The 14065-nt window shown below is 39.0% G+C and overlaps 1 protein-coding gene across 1 annotated transcript; it reads left to right on the top strand.

The window, feature by feature from the left end:
* Window positions 1–646: 646 nt before the first annotated feature.
* On the top strand, window positions 647–8553 carry ASB15 (ankyrin repeat and SOCS box containing 15). The gene is made up of 9 exons (XM_009883663.1): window positions 647–762; window positions 1275–1327; window positions 1424–1555; window positions 1979–2137; window positions 4204–4449; window positions 5087–5258; window positions 5643–6213; window positions 6784–6937; window positions 8381–8553. Exons 1-9 carry the CDS (start codon window positions 647–649, stop codon window positions 8551–8553), a joined length of 1776 nt encoding a protein of 591 aa, XP_009881965.1.
* Window positions 8554–14065: the final 5512 nt, after the last annotated feature.

The following is a 14065-nucleotide window of genomic DNA, read 5'->3' as shown; positions in this document are numbered from 1 at the left end:
CAAAAAAGTCAAGTTAATTCAGAGCTGCTCTGAAATAATTTGATGTTTGTGTAAGTCCTGAATAAGTACAATGTGTGATCACCCTTAGAACTGATCATGTGTTTCATTCTGAACTGCAGACCCTCTCTGTAAATAATCCTCAATCTGAGTGTTTTTCTTTTTTGTGTCTATAATTTTTAAATGTACATGTATTTGTGTTTATGTTCCTTGTGAATGCCTGTGTTTGATAGGAATCATGCATGTGGGTGATAACTGTTCATTATTCATGCTTGTATGGAAATCATGTATTCACTGACTTGATGACCAGAGCTTTCTAAAGAGGAAAAGTGTCTTTTTCGTGGTTCACAAATTGTCCAGTATTTGTCTGTAGACGACAAATATAGTGTGTGAAAAACAAAAAGAGCTTTTCCTAAATGGCATGTATAGTACTAAATGTTTCCAGGGTTGTTTTCTTCTCTATCACCATTTCAAACAGAAATGTTATCATGTTTAGATAGGAGTTAACTCACCAAAACATTAAATTAGAAGAAATTTATGGAAACACCTGATTTTATTATAAAAAATACCTTAAGCAAGATATGATCCTTAGCAGTATGTTTTTGTGTGTATTTCAAAATAGGTTGTCATTATAGCTCCCCATAAAAAAATGATGGATGAAAGAGAAGATTTGGTTGAAGATCTGCTCACTGAGTATGCCATACAGCTTAGCATTCAAGAATCAAATGGGGCCAAACCACCAGTGTCTTCCAGCTATAATGACAGGTACTGTCAATTCAGTATGTGTTAGAGATTATGCCATATTTTAAGAGCGTTTTGAGACATTGATATAGTGCCTTATATCATGCTTAAAACAGTTCTTAGTTTGACTATTATGCCCCTTTCTCAGTGAAGCATTATCTGAAGCAATGATTGAAAAGGGTAAACAAAATAGAAACGTTGATTTTGTTTTTCTCAAATATTTCCGAATCTGACGGGCTCATTTCTGTAGTGTGCGGCAAATACAGATTTTTAGTCCAGGTCAGAATTCTTTACCAAATTAGGAGTTTTATCAGGTCAACTCTCAGCAGGAATTGTGCCTAACTCGTGAACTTTGGATGCTCTGAATGCCACAGAACAGATGTAGCTTAGGAGGTCACAAGGCCAATCAAGATTGTAGTTGATGTATTCGAAGGAAAGTTGGCTCAGATGAGAACCTAAAGGAAAGCATTGAATAAATAAAATAATGCATCTACTTTTTGTTTATATTTTCTATTTTCTGCTCTTTTTTTGGATAGTTTTGTACCACCTAGTGACGAAAATAGGAAAATTGTAACATCCATAAAGCAAGGTAAAAACCCTAAAATAAAATAGTCCCTTTGCAAAACTGAGCTTTCGGTATATTATTTTTCCAACTGCATCTCCTTTATCTGTTGGATTTTTTAAGGTCATGTATTTGGGCTCCAAGAACTTGTGAAACAGAAATATGCTTTGGATGAAGCTGATGAAAGAGGGTGGTTTCCACTGCATGAGGCTGCAGCTCAGCCAATTCAGCAAATACTTGAAATCATTTTAGATGGTGAGTAAGGTAAAAATATCCCACAAGATAAGGGGAGCAGCGAAGAAACATAGAGCAATAAGCAGCCATCCACAACAGGCTAGAACTATTTACTAAAAAACAGTTATGATTAGCTCCTCCCTGGAGCATCTTGCTTACATTGTATAAAATATTCAGGCTAATTTTCTCTTCGGGAAAGTTGCATCAATTTACAGCAGCAAAGAACTTGGCCCGTTTTTAAGGTTTTGTTCAGAAACCTACAGACAGAGCAAAAGTTACTGTGCAGTATTCAGCGTGTTGGGCAGTACTAGTTAGGTTAAGTTAAACATAATTACAAGTAATTTTCATAAAGCCTTAGCGTTTAAGGATTTCTGGTGTATGTGTATGTCTTAACAGCCTTATGCTTTAATTTTGTTTTATCTTTTCTCACTTTATTACCTCTAGCATCTTATAAAACAATGTGGGAATACAAAACATGCGATGGAGAAACACCATTAACTTTGGCAGCAAAAGCTGGCTTTGCGGAAAATGTACGAACGTTATTGGAAAAGGGTGTTTGGCCCAATACCACAAATGACAAAGGAGAAACTCCGCTTCTTATTGGTAATTGCCTCCTCTCTGTGTTTAAACAAAGTGAATGGCAACACTTCCCCTCTGCTAAGTATTCACCCGAGTACTTCTGCTGGCTTGTGTGGTTTAGATGCTGGTCATCTTTTTAGATGACCCTAAGTGCCCAGCACTTGGTGAAATGTACCCACCATTCCGTTCAGCACTCATTATGCTTTAGGTGATCACTGAGCTGCTCTTAAAGATTCTGCTTATGCTTTAGGTGATTGCTGAGCTGCTGCTGAGAAAAGGGGATCTGGTTTTTTTTGTTCAAGGCACCTTCTTGGTATCTTCAGGTGCTGTAAGACCTTTAGCAACCTGGTCCTATTTGACCATCTTAAGGTAAAAGTATGGTACAAGAATAAGCTGTTGCTTTAACTTGAATGTACCTTTTCTGGAGGTCTGGAGGTTATTGGAGATTTTTAATTTTATCAGATGATTTCTTCAGGAGTATGCAGGTATTTTCAATTTCAAAATCTCCCGTCTCATTTCTTTCCCCTCTTGCACTGAAAATGAACTTCAACTACATTTCTAAGTAATACCTTAATCTAAAGAAAGATGTTTCCTTTGGAAGATTTGATGCTATTGGTAGACTTAAATGAGCTTTACTATACATGAGTAATTTAGCTGTATCAGCTTTTAATTTCTATTGAATGTCAAAACATCTCCATTCTTCTGAAGCGAATTAATCTATGATATTAATAAAATATTAGAAAATCAATATGTAATGCAATTATCAGTATTAAAATACTCAGTTCTCTGAATGTTGTTAACTACGATGAGATGCAATTACTGTATTAATATTTTAAGGCCCTGAGGTATTTCTAGAGGGTTCCTCTGCAATGTCTTGCTTTGTGTTGTTTGAGCTCTTTTAAATAATTGTAAGTCTGTGAAACTTTTAAGCTATTTTCAGCCTTTGCTTTTAGTGAACCTTGCAAAGAATAACTAGAGCTTACGAAAATGATCTTTCCTCCCTATAATGACAATTTATTTTCCTAAATATTTCTCTGTACAAACTCCTGAAAATGAGGTTTGTCAGCTGTGTATTGTTTATGTGATGCTTTTTATGTTTTTGTGTCACTTGGCACTGAAAATGTGGCTGTAGATACTGTTATGCATCATACATTTCAGTCTTAGTCTGGTGAAACAGAGGATCAGGTGCTTAACACTTAATAGATGATGCTTATGATTTAGTTACTCCTTTTAATTTTCAAGCGCTGGATTAAAGGGCTCTTCAGTACAAAGGTAAATGCTGAAGAAGTACCTATCTAGTGGGATGATTTCTGCTTCCAGGTGCATTTGGTACTCTACTTCAAAGCAATTGTGGATAATTATGAAGACTGGCTCTTAAAAACCTTCTTACTTGTATAATGGGACATTCACAAAAGTTAAATTTGCTAACCCTACAATGCTGATCTCCCTCAGCTGCCCCGCCAGTCAGCGGAGAGATCTGCTGTTCCAAAGGGTAGTTCAAAAGTAAAATCAGACTCTTATTCAGGATCGCTATTTTATATGTAAATAATTTGCAGGTGTAGTTATCCATGAATATTTCAAACCCGGAACCTCAAAAGGGCAAAACATGGCCTTTAACTATGACAGATGTCAACTGTATTTTGGCTGACGGCAGCGACTGAGTTCACGCTAGGATTAGAGTTACCAGGTGGCAAAGTCACAAGTGGAATTTTCTGGAGACACGGTTACATTTGCACCAACTTTAGAAATAAGGACCGTATTTGAGTAATAAATTGTTTTTATTGTTGCTTTTCCTTGTGGTACACCTGCTTCTGCTTTCTCAGAATCGAAGCGGTGCTGCTTTTGCCCTCTGTGCCCCAAACTGACGTATTTTCCAGCTTGTGTTGTTTTGCCTTGATTTCCCGAGCAACTGACATTACCGTTTATTTACCCGTAAAATGGATTCCCAGATTTCTAGGACTGGAAATCTTTTTAATTTCCTCCTATCAGTGCACAAGGAAAAGCTTTTCTAAACTTATTAGATGTCTTTAACTTTCAAGACAACATACCTGAAAATGTATTATTTTCTTCCTTTTTAAAATGTCTTCAAGCTGTAAGAAGGGGATCTTTTGACATGGTATCCACGCTGATTAAACACAACTGTAGCATCCACCAGCCATGCGTAAAACGCTGGTCAGCAATGCATGAAGCTGCAAAACAGGGGCGCAAAGACATTGTTGCTCTTCTTCTGAAGAACGGTGGAAATGTGAACCTTAAGGATGGATATGGAGTAACGCCATTAGGTGTTGCTGCTGAATATGGTCACTGTGATGTGCTGGAGCATCTTATCCATAAAGGTATGTAGTCAGGTAAAATGGAAATACACTCTGCAGTGGCATACATCTTGCCTGGTTGTTGAGGTGGTTTAGGGTGATCACGGAAAAGAAAGAAAGAGTAGCAATGAATGAGAAGATTTGGTTTCTTGGAAGGAAAGAAAGCATCTGTGAGTGTTCCTGCTAGGCTGGAGGCATGCTTACACATTTCCATAGTGCATGCGAGAGGAGTGGCAGAGTTGATACCAATCCATTTCAGTCAAGGAGGGACCTTCTTGCCCTTCTTTATTTCTCTTTACTCCCTTCTCCTTCCCCTTCTTCCCCTCCCTCCTTCCCTCCCTTCCTTGTACAGAATTATACTGGTATTAATTAATTACATGAAGTATTTTTGAAATATGCAAGAGTTTTGAAAATCCTCAAGTATAACACTTACATTCAAAGCAGACCCCACTCAGGTGAGCATTTGAACTTGCATCTGTACAACTCTTGTTTTGCCTTTCAGTTTTAAATTTGGTACAGGAAATAATTCTTGGTTTAGTGAAGTTTCAACTTAAATACATCTGAAAATGAAGAGGAAAGTCCTCTGGGCTTGTTTTTATGATGATCTGCAAATAATTTTGGATATAATTATAAACTCTGCATCCTCGTATCCTCCTTCAAGGTGGAGATGTCCAGGCCTTAGCAGATGATGGTGCATCGATACTGTTTGAAGCAGCCGGAGGAGGTAACCCAGACTGCATAGCCCTTCTTTTGGAATACGGAGGAAGTGGCAATGTGCCTAATAAGGCAGGACTGCTTCCCATACACAAAGCGGCTTATGAGGGGCATTACCTGTGAGTATAAGCTTGGACATTACATTTTCTTTAAGGTGAAATGTGGCACAAGGTCACATTGAAGAAGACTGTGGTAAATTGGCAAATGTATAGATCCTTTATATTTCAGAACTATCTGTGTTACATTAGTTTGAATTGACTTTGAAGGGGGTTTTTTTAGCATAAACAAAGCAAAAAGCAAAACATACTCCTTAGAACTAAGGGCAAACCACTGAAAAAAAACTAAACACAAGGTCTTATTTGACAGTGCTCAAAACCGGTGGTTCTGTGTTTGGATCTTCTTGTGTAAAGCATCTAGCCGCTAATTTAGCATGCAGCTGGATGAGGGTCCTTTTCTTCATGCGGGGAAGCTATGCCTAACTAGTTTTATTCACTGTTTTTTAGGGCCCTGAAGTATCTCATTCCGGTAACATCCCAAACTGCAATCCAGAAAAGTGGGTTGAGCCCTGTTCATTCAGCAGCAGATGGCCAGAACTCGCAGTGCCTAGAGCTCCTGATTGAAAATGGTTTTGATGTCAATACTCTCTTGGCCGAACACATTTCGAATAGTTACGATGACGAAAGGAAAACTGCACTTTATTTTGCTGTTTCTAACAATGACATTCTTTGCAGCGAAATACTGCTCAAAGCAGGGGCAAATCCAAACAAGGATCCTTTGAACTGTCTTCTTGTGGCAGTGAGAGCTGGCAACCATGAAGTTGTAAGGCTGCTCCTATCTTATGGAGCAAATGTCAATTGCTACTTTATGTTGGTTAATGATACGCATTTCCCCAGCGCCATTCAGTATGCTTTGAATGATGAGGTGATGCTGAGGCTGTTGCTCAATCATGGATATAATGTGGAGATGTGTTTTGACTGTATGCATCAAGATATCTTTGGAAATTCTTTTGTGTGGTCAACTCCAGAGGAAGAGATTCTCCCTGGATGGACTTCTTCTGTAATAAAGGATAATCCAGTAAATACATACCTTCCTTCCTTCTCTTCACTTTGCTCTTTTCAGCCAACTTTAAACATTACAGATTATTGTGCAGAATTAAGATTAACCTACTAGCAAAATCCTCTTTTTAAAACACCCTAAAAATAAACCAGTCATTTTTCATTTTGTACTCTGAGATAGAGAAAATTATGTATATAGACTGGTTTTAGGTTGGACTTCATATATTAGAGATTTAGGAAGGAAGTTTTAAGAAATCATGAGGCAGGATTCAGGAATTTCTGTTCCTGTCCTAACCAGTGGAGTAGATGTGTTTCCAAAGAGATATCACTGTTGAACCAAACAGTGCTGCAAAGTTTAGCACTGTTATAATAGTTATTAGCCTTCAGGCCTGTCCAGACAAATTAAGGGATCACGAAGGTTAAGTATGGAGGAAAATGGCTTTTAAAGTAACCGACCTAGACATCAGTTTATGACTGTTAAAGGTCATTGCTAATACTTTGTTTAAATTATCTTGTGTAATTGCTTTAAAATTTTGGCATTCCTCTGCACAGATTTTGAAATTATGACTTGATGTGTTTTCCCTTTCAGTTCTGTGACTTTATTGCTGTTCCTTGGTTGAAACATTTAGCAGGAAAAGTGGTTCGTGTTTTTATAGATTACATGGATTATGTTCCTCTATGCACAAAAATTAAGTTTGTCTTAGAAACACAGAAAGAATGGACAGAGATACGTCAGATACTGGGTAAATATCTAACTTCCAGTTAATTATATTATGACTTATAATAGGAGACTTTAATTGTGTATGTCAGGTCACATTCATCCAAAATGTTTTAGCAGTCTAAGAGTGTACTCGCTAAGAACCAGGTTGTGTCTGTCATCCAGTCCTCACATTAAGACAGATCTTCACCTATTGCCACTGATCATAAAGCAGTTAATCAGACTAAATATGGCAAACGTGCACCTGGTGAGAATTAATCTCATAAGGAATACCACTGTTGGGTGGGAAGCCCTTTTACTTAAGCAAGACCACTGGGGTACTTCTCAAACTCCGTATTAACCCACGTGACACTAGTCATTGCACAGCTGTGGGGCACAACATTATTTATTGAGGAATATTGCTCACACTTCCATCCTCCTTTTTGCTCCCTCAAACTCTCAAGTCTATTTATTGTTCAAGGGTTATCATAAAAGCATATTTTAGATCCCATTATGTTCAAGGTGGTAGGTGGTGACAATGAGTGTACCATCACAATCTGTTTACCATCATTTGCTAGCTCTGGTTTACATGATATACATCTAGAGTTGCAATTACTAATACTGTAATTGAATACTATTTCTTATGTATGCTTGACTTTTGAAGTTCTACACGTTAGCCTGGACCTTCCACCATTGGTGGCACCAACAATTGGATTCACCCACCTTAACTTAAAAAAATCTGTTGGCGAACATATTAAATGTTCTCTTTGCATGAATTAATTTTATTTGATTTTTTATTTTTACTTTTAAATAGAATTTGATTTAACATCAGTTGCTAAAAAGCAAAATATCCATGTTTAAAACTGGTACCCTGTATTTAATTTTGCTTAAGTATTTTACACTGGAATGCAGAGGAAGTCTTTTTGTTATTTCACATACGTTGAAAGGTTTTTTTCTGTTCAGGAAGGCTAAATTAAACGGAACTCTCTGACTGATGTAAATTCTGATAAGAGGTATTTGTGTAGAAGACTCAGCAGGCCCAAGCGTGGTAAGGTTGGGTCCTGGTGCCTTATTGATACAGCAGAAATGGAAAGTGCCACAGCTGGCCTCAACGTGCAATTTTTAGGATGTGCACCTAGGTAGAGGAGAGATCGTTCATCAGTTACCATTGATTATGCTAAATAAGGTCCTTGTTTAGGTGTTCAGATGGGTGCTTTGGAGACAGTACAGTGTGCATATTTCTAAAAGTGAGACCAAAAAAGGCAGATATGTGGTGGAAGAAGTTTGATTAATGTCAGCAGCATGTATCATCACAATTTTGAAGTGAAAATCATGGTAATTTATTCAGAAGTGGCAAATTAATAACGCCCCAAGGTAACAGATTTTGATATTAATATTATTAGAGCAGGTTTGGGGATTGTGAACTGGCTTACAGTCATTAATAATGGCATTGATTTTTCCACCATTTCTCTCTCACTATTATTTTTAGATAATCCTCGCCCACTGAAACATCTCTGTCGTCTGAAAATACGTAAACTCTTGGGGTTAAGGAGACTCCAGAAACTGTCATCGATGAAGAAATTTCCACTTCCACCAATTCTCAAGAACTATATCCTATATAAAGAATATGATCTGTATGGAAAAGGGATACAATTAGAATAGTTTTTAAAAATAACTGCATACAGTCTGTAATTTGACTCATTTCCTCACTATTTTTTACTAGCTGAAGAGCTGCTTGGTGTTTTATATACATTCACAACATTCTGCTATTTGTTGTTAATAGCTCTTTTATGGGAACAAATTTGTCTTCAAAACTAGTACATTAAGCTCATGTTTTAACACGTTGTACTATCTAAATATAGCCTAAAATCAGAATAAGGACACGATAATTATGTAGAACAGTGTGCTTTAAAAGGGAACTCATTAATAAAGAATAAAGGAAGATTTTTTCCTGATGGTCTTCCCAATGAAGATGATGAATACAATTGCTGCTGAGTTTGTAGTGCTAGTTTATCTGTAAAGGAAAATAAATGTCTAATTTAGCTTGGCAAAGAAAATTAAACCGCTAAATGCACATCTCTGTCATGTAATTGGCATGAAATGTAGTACGTTTAGTACATGGAAAATCATAGTCTTATTACAAAATTCTCCAAACACTTCAAAGATTCTTTTTAGCTGTTTTTCCAAAGTGTTTGCTCCCAGGTATGACTGCTGTGTATGCCGGTACTGGATGGTTTAATGCTTGGCAAAGTTTGAGGGACTTTAAGTAGGCTTTTTAAAGAAAGAGTAGATTTTGATGGACAAACCAACCAGGAAATCGAGCAGCATATCCCCTTGGCTGAGGAATGTTGCAATGTTGTGACTTTAATTACGTTTCCTACAGAGATTTGACAGATCACTTCTTGACCAGATTAAACAACACCCTCAGTCATGCTGTGATGCTTGTCAGTATGCTTCTGCACATCTAGAAAAAAAACCCATCTGATTAAATGTTCTTTAAATCATTCTGTTCAAAGTGGATTGCACTTACTCCCTTTGCTATTCTACCATCCCTTCCATCTTGGGGAAAAAAGACAAAGAAGAGTCCAAACCCCTGAAATTCAGAAAAGATTTCAGTTGGTAGGTGTCAGGATTACATAGTGCATAGTCAGAGTTTAGCTAAGTGTGTAACTTAAGAGATACCCTGGTTATCGCACACATACCCACACTCACACAAACCAAAAGTCAGCTCAAGCAGCCTTCTGCCCTTCTCCCTACTCTGACTCTCCCTGTTCTTCAGAGCTTCTCCTCATTTGCTGGATGTCATTGACATATATAGCTTATTAACACCTCAGTCAGAGATGTAAAATCCACTTCCAAAAGCTGCTCTGGGACATGTAGAGGGTTGAACAGAAGGCTTAATTGCTGATTCTGCTCTCACTGGGGCTACTGTTCATCTGGCTTTCCAAGACATGTCTTCTGTTTTTTTTCCCGGGAACTTTGGCCAAAATGAAAAAGAAGAATTTGGTGACTTGTGAAAATTTCCCAGGTATCTGGCATCTGGGCCCGACCCCTGATGGGAAGATGTGCTGGGTGACTGGTGACTCCAGGCACGGCCTGAGCACAGAGTGCCCAGTGAACCCAACACGGCTGTCCACAGTCAAGGCTCTGCTGGCCAATACATCCTGGACATACCAGGCTACAGGCGTGTGTGCTGCATAACCTATAAACCGATATTTCTGTGTGGGAATTGCTAAACAGAAATACAGGCTTAATAACAATGTCTTAAATAGCAGTAATTTTAATGAATACAGTGGCCACAGCACAAGAATCTGGGTAGTCACATATCTGATACAGTATACTGCAACCAGCTAAGGAAACATGATCAAATAGGGCTTTAGATGGGAGATTTTAAACCCTTTCTGTGGCTAGAGCCAAATTCCATTAGTAATTTTAGTTCATGGGCCAAGGTTTATATTTAGGACTTTATACACGCCTCAGGCAATAGTTACATTGCCTGCGGCATCAAAGCATTCAGGTCTAGGACAGAGCATTGCCCCAAGTTTTTAAAATATCATGGACTGTCCTGAGGATATTGTTAGGTAAGCTAAAAAGACATGATATTATTGTGTTTAGCTTTGAAACAATACATTTCAACCCTTCGTGTTGTTTGGTAGCCTGTTCTAGAAGGTGGCCTAATCGTGTTTTAAGGCTTTTCTGTCCTTCAGCATTGAAGTTGTTTATTTATTGAAGAATTCAACCACCACACACCTCCCCTCCATATGCTAAAGGAAGTCCAATGTTATGAGAAATCTTATTTAATGCTTCCAAGGCATCTGTGAACTGAATGGAGGCAGAAGGGACAAGACTTTGTTTTAAATGGAACATAAGGTGAGGTAGACATGGAAAGGGAACTCTTTACCCTGTGTCACGCTTATGGCACTGACAGGAATTGCACACAAGTCTTTCGACTCCCATGTTTTGCAGCCAGACCACCGAATACTACTTTTACGGAGTTGAGTACATGGTGGTGGAAATGTAACTGGTCCAGGACAGGTGGTTGTGTGAAAAGAGGCAAAGGCAGCAGCTCCAGCTGGAGGGAGAAATTGGTAGGAAAAAATTACTCCTTCCCCCCACCCCGCGTGGACTGTGATTGAACCCTTGCAACACTGGGATGTAATTTTCTCTGCTATTTGGGTGTGACTCATGGGGTGTTCCACCGCAACCCAATTCCATGGCATGCCCATCCTATGGGCGACAGTGGCTAGAAGTAATTAAATGCCCTGGCGTTGATTCAGGCATGCTCTGGTGTAGGGACTCCTATTGGTTTGGGGACAATATTTGAAAGCAGAGGCATCGTTTGGTCTGTGATTCTCATAAAATCTGACACAAGCAGCTGCACCAGACTGATGAGCTCTCCCAGGAGCCAGACATTCAACAGTGGTTACATCAGCCTTTGCGGCACCGGCGAGATGGACTTTGTAGCTGTAAGTGTTTTCATAGCTGGGTGAAGGACCAAACCATGGCCATGAGTTCTGTATGTCACAAGCTATTCCCTGTAGGGGTCGTAATGTTGTGTGTGCCATCTATAAAGCTTCCATCCACTGGCTACCATCTGATGTTGGGAGCTGGCGCAGCAGATCCTTGTTCTGGGTGTCAGAAGGGGTCAATTTTACTGTTCCACTGCAGCAGTTACTCTTCTGGCTCAGGCGCTTTGTGCCTGCGCTGCCCTTTCTCAGACTGTTGCTGATGATACGGGAGTCATGCATGGAAAAACACAGTCACAAAGCTGCAGGCTCTTTTGTGTCTGCCTTGGTGTAGGGCAAAGGGATTTTTCCTGACCCTTACTTGTGGCAGAAAAAAAGCTTCTAAAATATCTCATGGTTTGCATGGAGAGAAGTGATGTAAATTCACCATTGCTTATCTCTACAGAACAAGTCTCATCTCTTTTGCTTTTCCATCACTCTCTGTAATACGCGCCTAATCAGCAGTCTCTTGCCCTCACCTCTGTGTCTTCTGTGTTACGAGCTTTGCCTCTCTGGTGTACTCTGCCACAGCTCTGGTCTACCTGCTAAATCCATCCTTTTAAAGCCTTCCCCCTACTATTTTTTTCATGTCAGCCTTAGGTCTGATAGACGTATGCTCAGGGAAATAGTATCAAGCAAAGTAATTCCAACCAAAGCGATTTTCAGCCTTAATGGCCCTATTCTGCCTTGTTCTTTTCCTGACCTTTCTAGTGGAAATTGTTTGTTTAGGCTGCAGTAATTAAAAAGGGCACTGTGCCACCCGGGGTGTCTATCCTTCAGAGTCCTCTTCTGCACCCTACAGATAATGACCTTGATTCAAAAATACACCGTCTGTCTCCAAATGCATGGAGCAGTCTTCAAAGAAAGCCATCCCGATTCTTCACCTGCTGGATAAATCAGAAAGAAGTACATGGGTAAGTGCACCAAATTACTGTATAAATATTTAAAGGTATATATTGCAATGGAAAACATTTTCTCTCTAAAGTGCTCCCTTAAGTGTCACTCACACCAGCAAAAGAGGTACTTAGATCAGGAGAAATATTCCCTAAGGAACCTGTGTTTCATGCCTCTCCAGAAAAGCTGTAAAAATATATTAGTAAATCGTTACTAGTCATAAGACTGATGTAACAGTGTAACTCTGGTGACGTGTGCAAGGTATTTAAATTTAATTTTCAAAATTCCCATGTTCAGTAGAAATCTCTGCATTTGATTAGGCAAAACCATTGCCTTTTTTTCTGCATATTCTGCACTTGGTAGATTTGGTGCCCACAACTGCCATCATCATTAATACGGGCTATTTAAAAAAATAGACATAAATAAGGACAATAAAGTAGAGAATTTACTTAGTTTGTACTGCTGTTTGTATTTAATTCTCTATGAATTACGTCACTTGTTTATATTGCTGAGAACTCCTTTAAAAAAAGAAAATAAAATGAATAAACACATGAATAAACACATGCTGTTAAAAAAAAGTGATGAAAACCAAGGAAATGCTAAACATAGAAGTAGGTACCTGTATTGCTCTCTGTGTGTAAAGGAACAGAGCAATTTTTTATCTGAATGACATACTGTAGGTTTGGCAAAGCTACACCGAACTGTCTGGGACTACGGCATTAAAAAGGGATTAAATCCATGCACTTTTAATAATCACTTATAATTTAATAACTACTTGACCTGGAGATGCAAATTATGGTGTATTTGCAAATACTACCATGAATAATATAATGCTTACGTTGGCAGATGTTACCTTTTTTTTCTCATGATTTTTGGGGGAAAGAATAGGTTAACTGTAGATGCATTAACAGCAGCCAATTCAAATGGCACTTCCAAAACCCGCATTTTTTGTGCACACAGTGGTTCCTCTGCCACTTTCTTTGCAATACAGTGGCCTCTACTTCCTCTCCAAACCTGTTGAGCAATGTCGCGATATAATTCCAAACAGCTGCTGTGGTCACCCTATGGCTGTACATCAGTAGCGAGTGAAATGATTTCTATATATAGTCTGTAGATCTGTTGGCAAGGTTTGTAAAGCACACTGAGATTCTTCCTGAGGGATAAGAGCAGCTATATGAAAGCAAGAGCGTTAAGATCATCACTGCGTACAAAGCAGTTTATCTTTTTTGGTGTGGCAGAAACTGGCAGCGAGGAAATGGGCAGTCTGCAGCGATGTGGCGGAGCACTCGCTTTGAGCAAAACCCGGGCAGGAATAGTTTGTGCTGTCAAAGATGAGCAGATTCATCTCACAGTGTTATTACAGAACATGACAGTGTACTGACACAAGATGATTAGAAAGCATTGGGTGTGTGGGAAGGAAAGAAAACTAGGAAAACATTACTGACGTTTGCTCAGTAAAATTTATTTGTCCCCCTTGCTTTCCCATTTGTAGTGTGATTCAGGTGGGCAAAAGGGACAGTAAAGCCCAATTCTGCCGCTCCCTTGGCACCCATGCGTGCCTCACTGTATAATCAAATAGACCTTCAGGATCCAGGGATGAAGGACACCAGGTGCCTGTGCAATGTGGGCAGTGAGTTTTCCTTCTTTTAATCAAAGGTTGAGGAATTTGGTACTCTAGAAGCATTCTTATTTGCATCCAGATGATTTTTTTCCTTGGTGCTTGCCTGCAGCCAGGTCAACCTCTTGACTCCCCTTCCAAGACGCATCCTATCAGA

This window comes from Charadrius vociferus, unplaced genomic scaffold, assembly GCF_000708025.1.
Source record: "Charadrius vociferus isolate BGI_N301 unplaced genomic scaffold, ASM70802v2 scaffold43, whole genome shotgun sequence".
Classification (NCBI taxonomy): Eukaryota; Metazoa; Chordata; class Aves; order Charadriiformes; family Charadriidae; genus Charadrius; species Charadrius vociferus.
Note: the sequence above shows the minus strand (reverse complement) of the source record. Positions and strands in the feature narration are given on the sequence as shown.

Bases quoted from the DNA above. Each gene is read 5' to 3' on its own strand.
- ASB15 (XM_009883663.1), top strand. From the start codon at position 647: ATGATGGATGAAAGAGAAGATTTGGTTGAAGATCTGCTCACTGAGTAT. The intron at 1,556-1,978 runs GTGAGTAAGGTA...TATTACCTCTAG, and splicing joins ACTTGAAATCATTTTAGATG to CATCTTATAAAACAATGTGG. The intron at 5,259-5,642 runs GTGAGTATAAGC...ACTGTTTTTTAG, and splicing joins GCTTATGAGGGGCATTACCT to GGCCCTGAAGTATCTCATTC.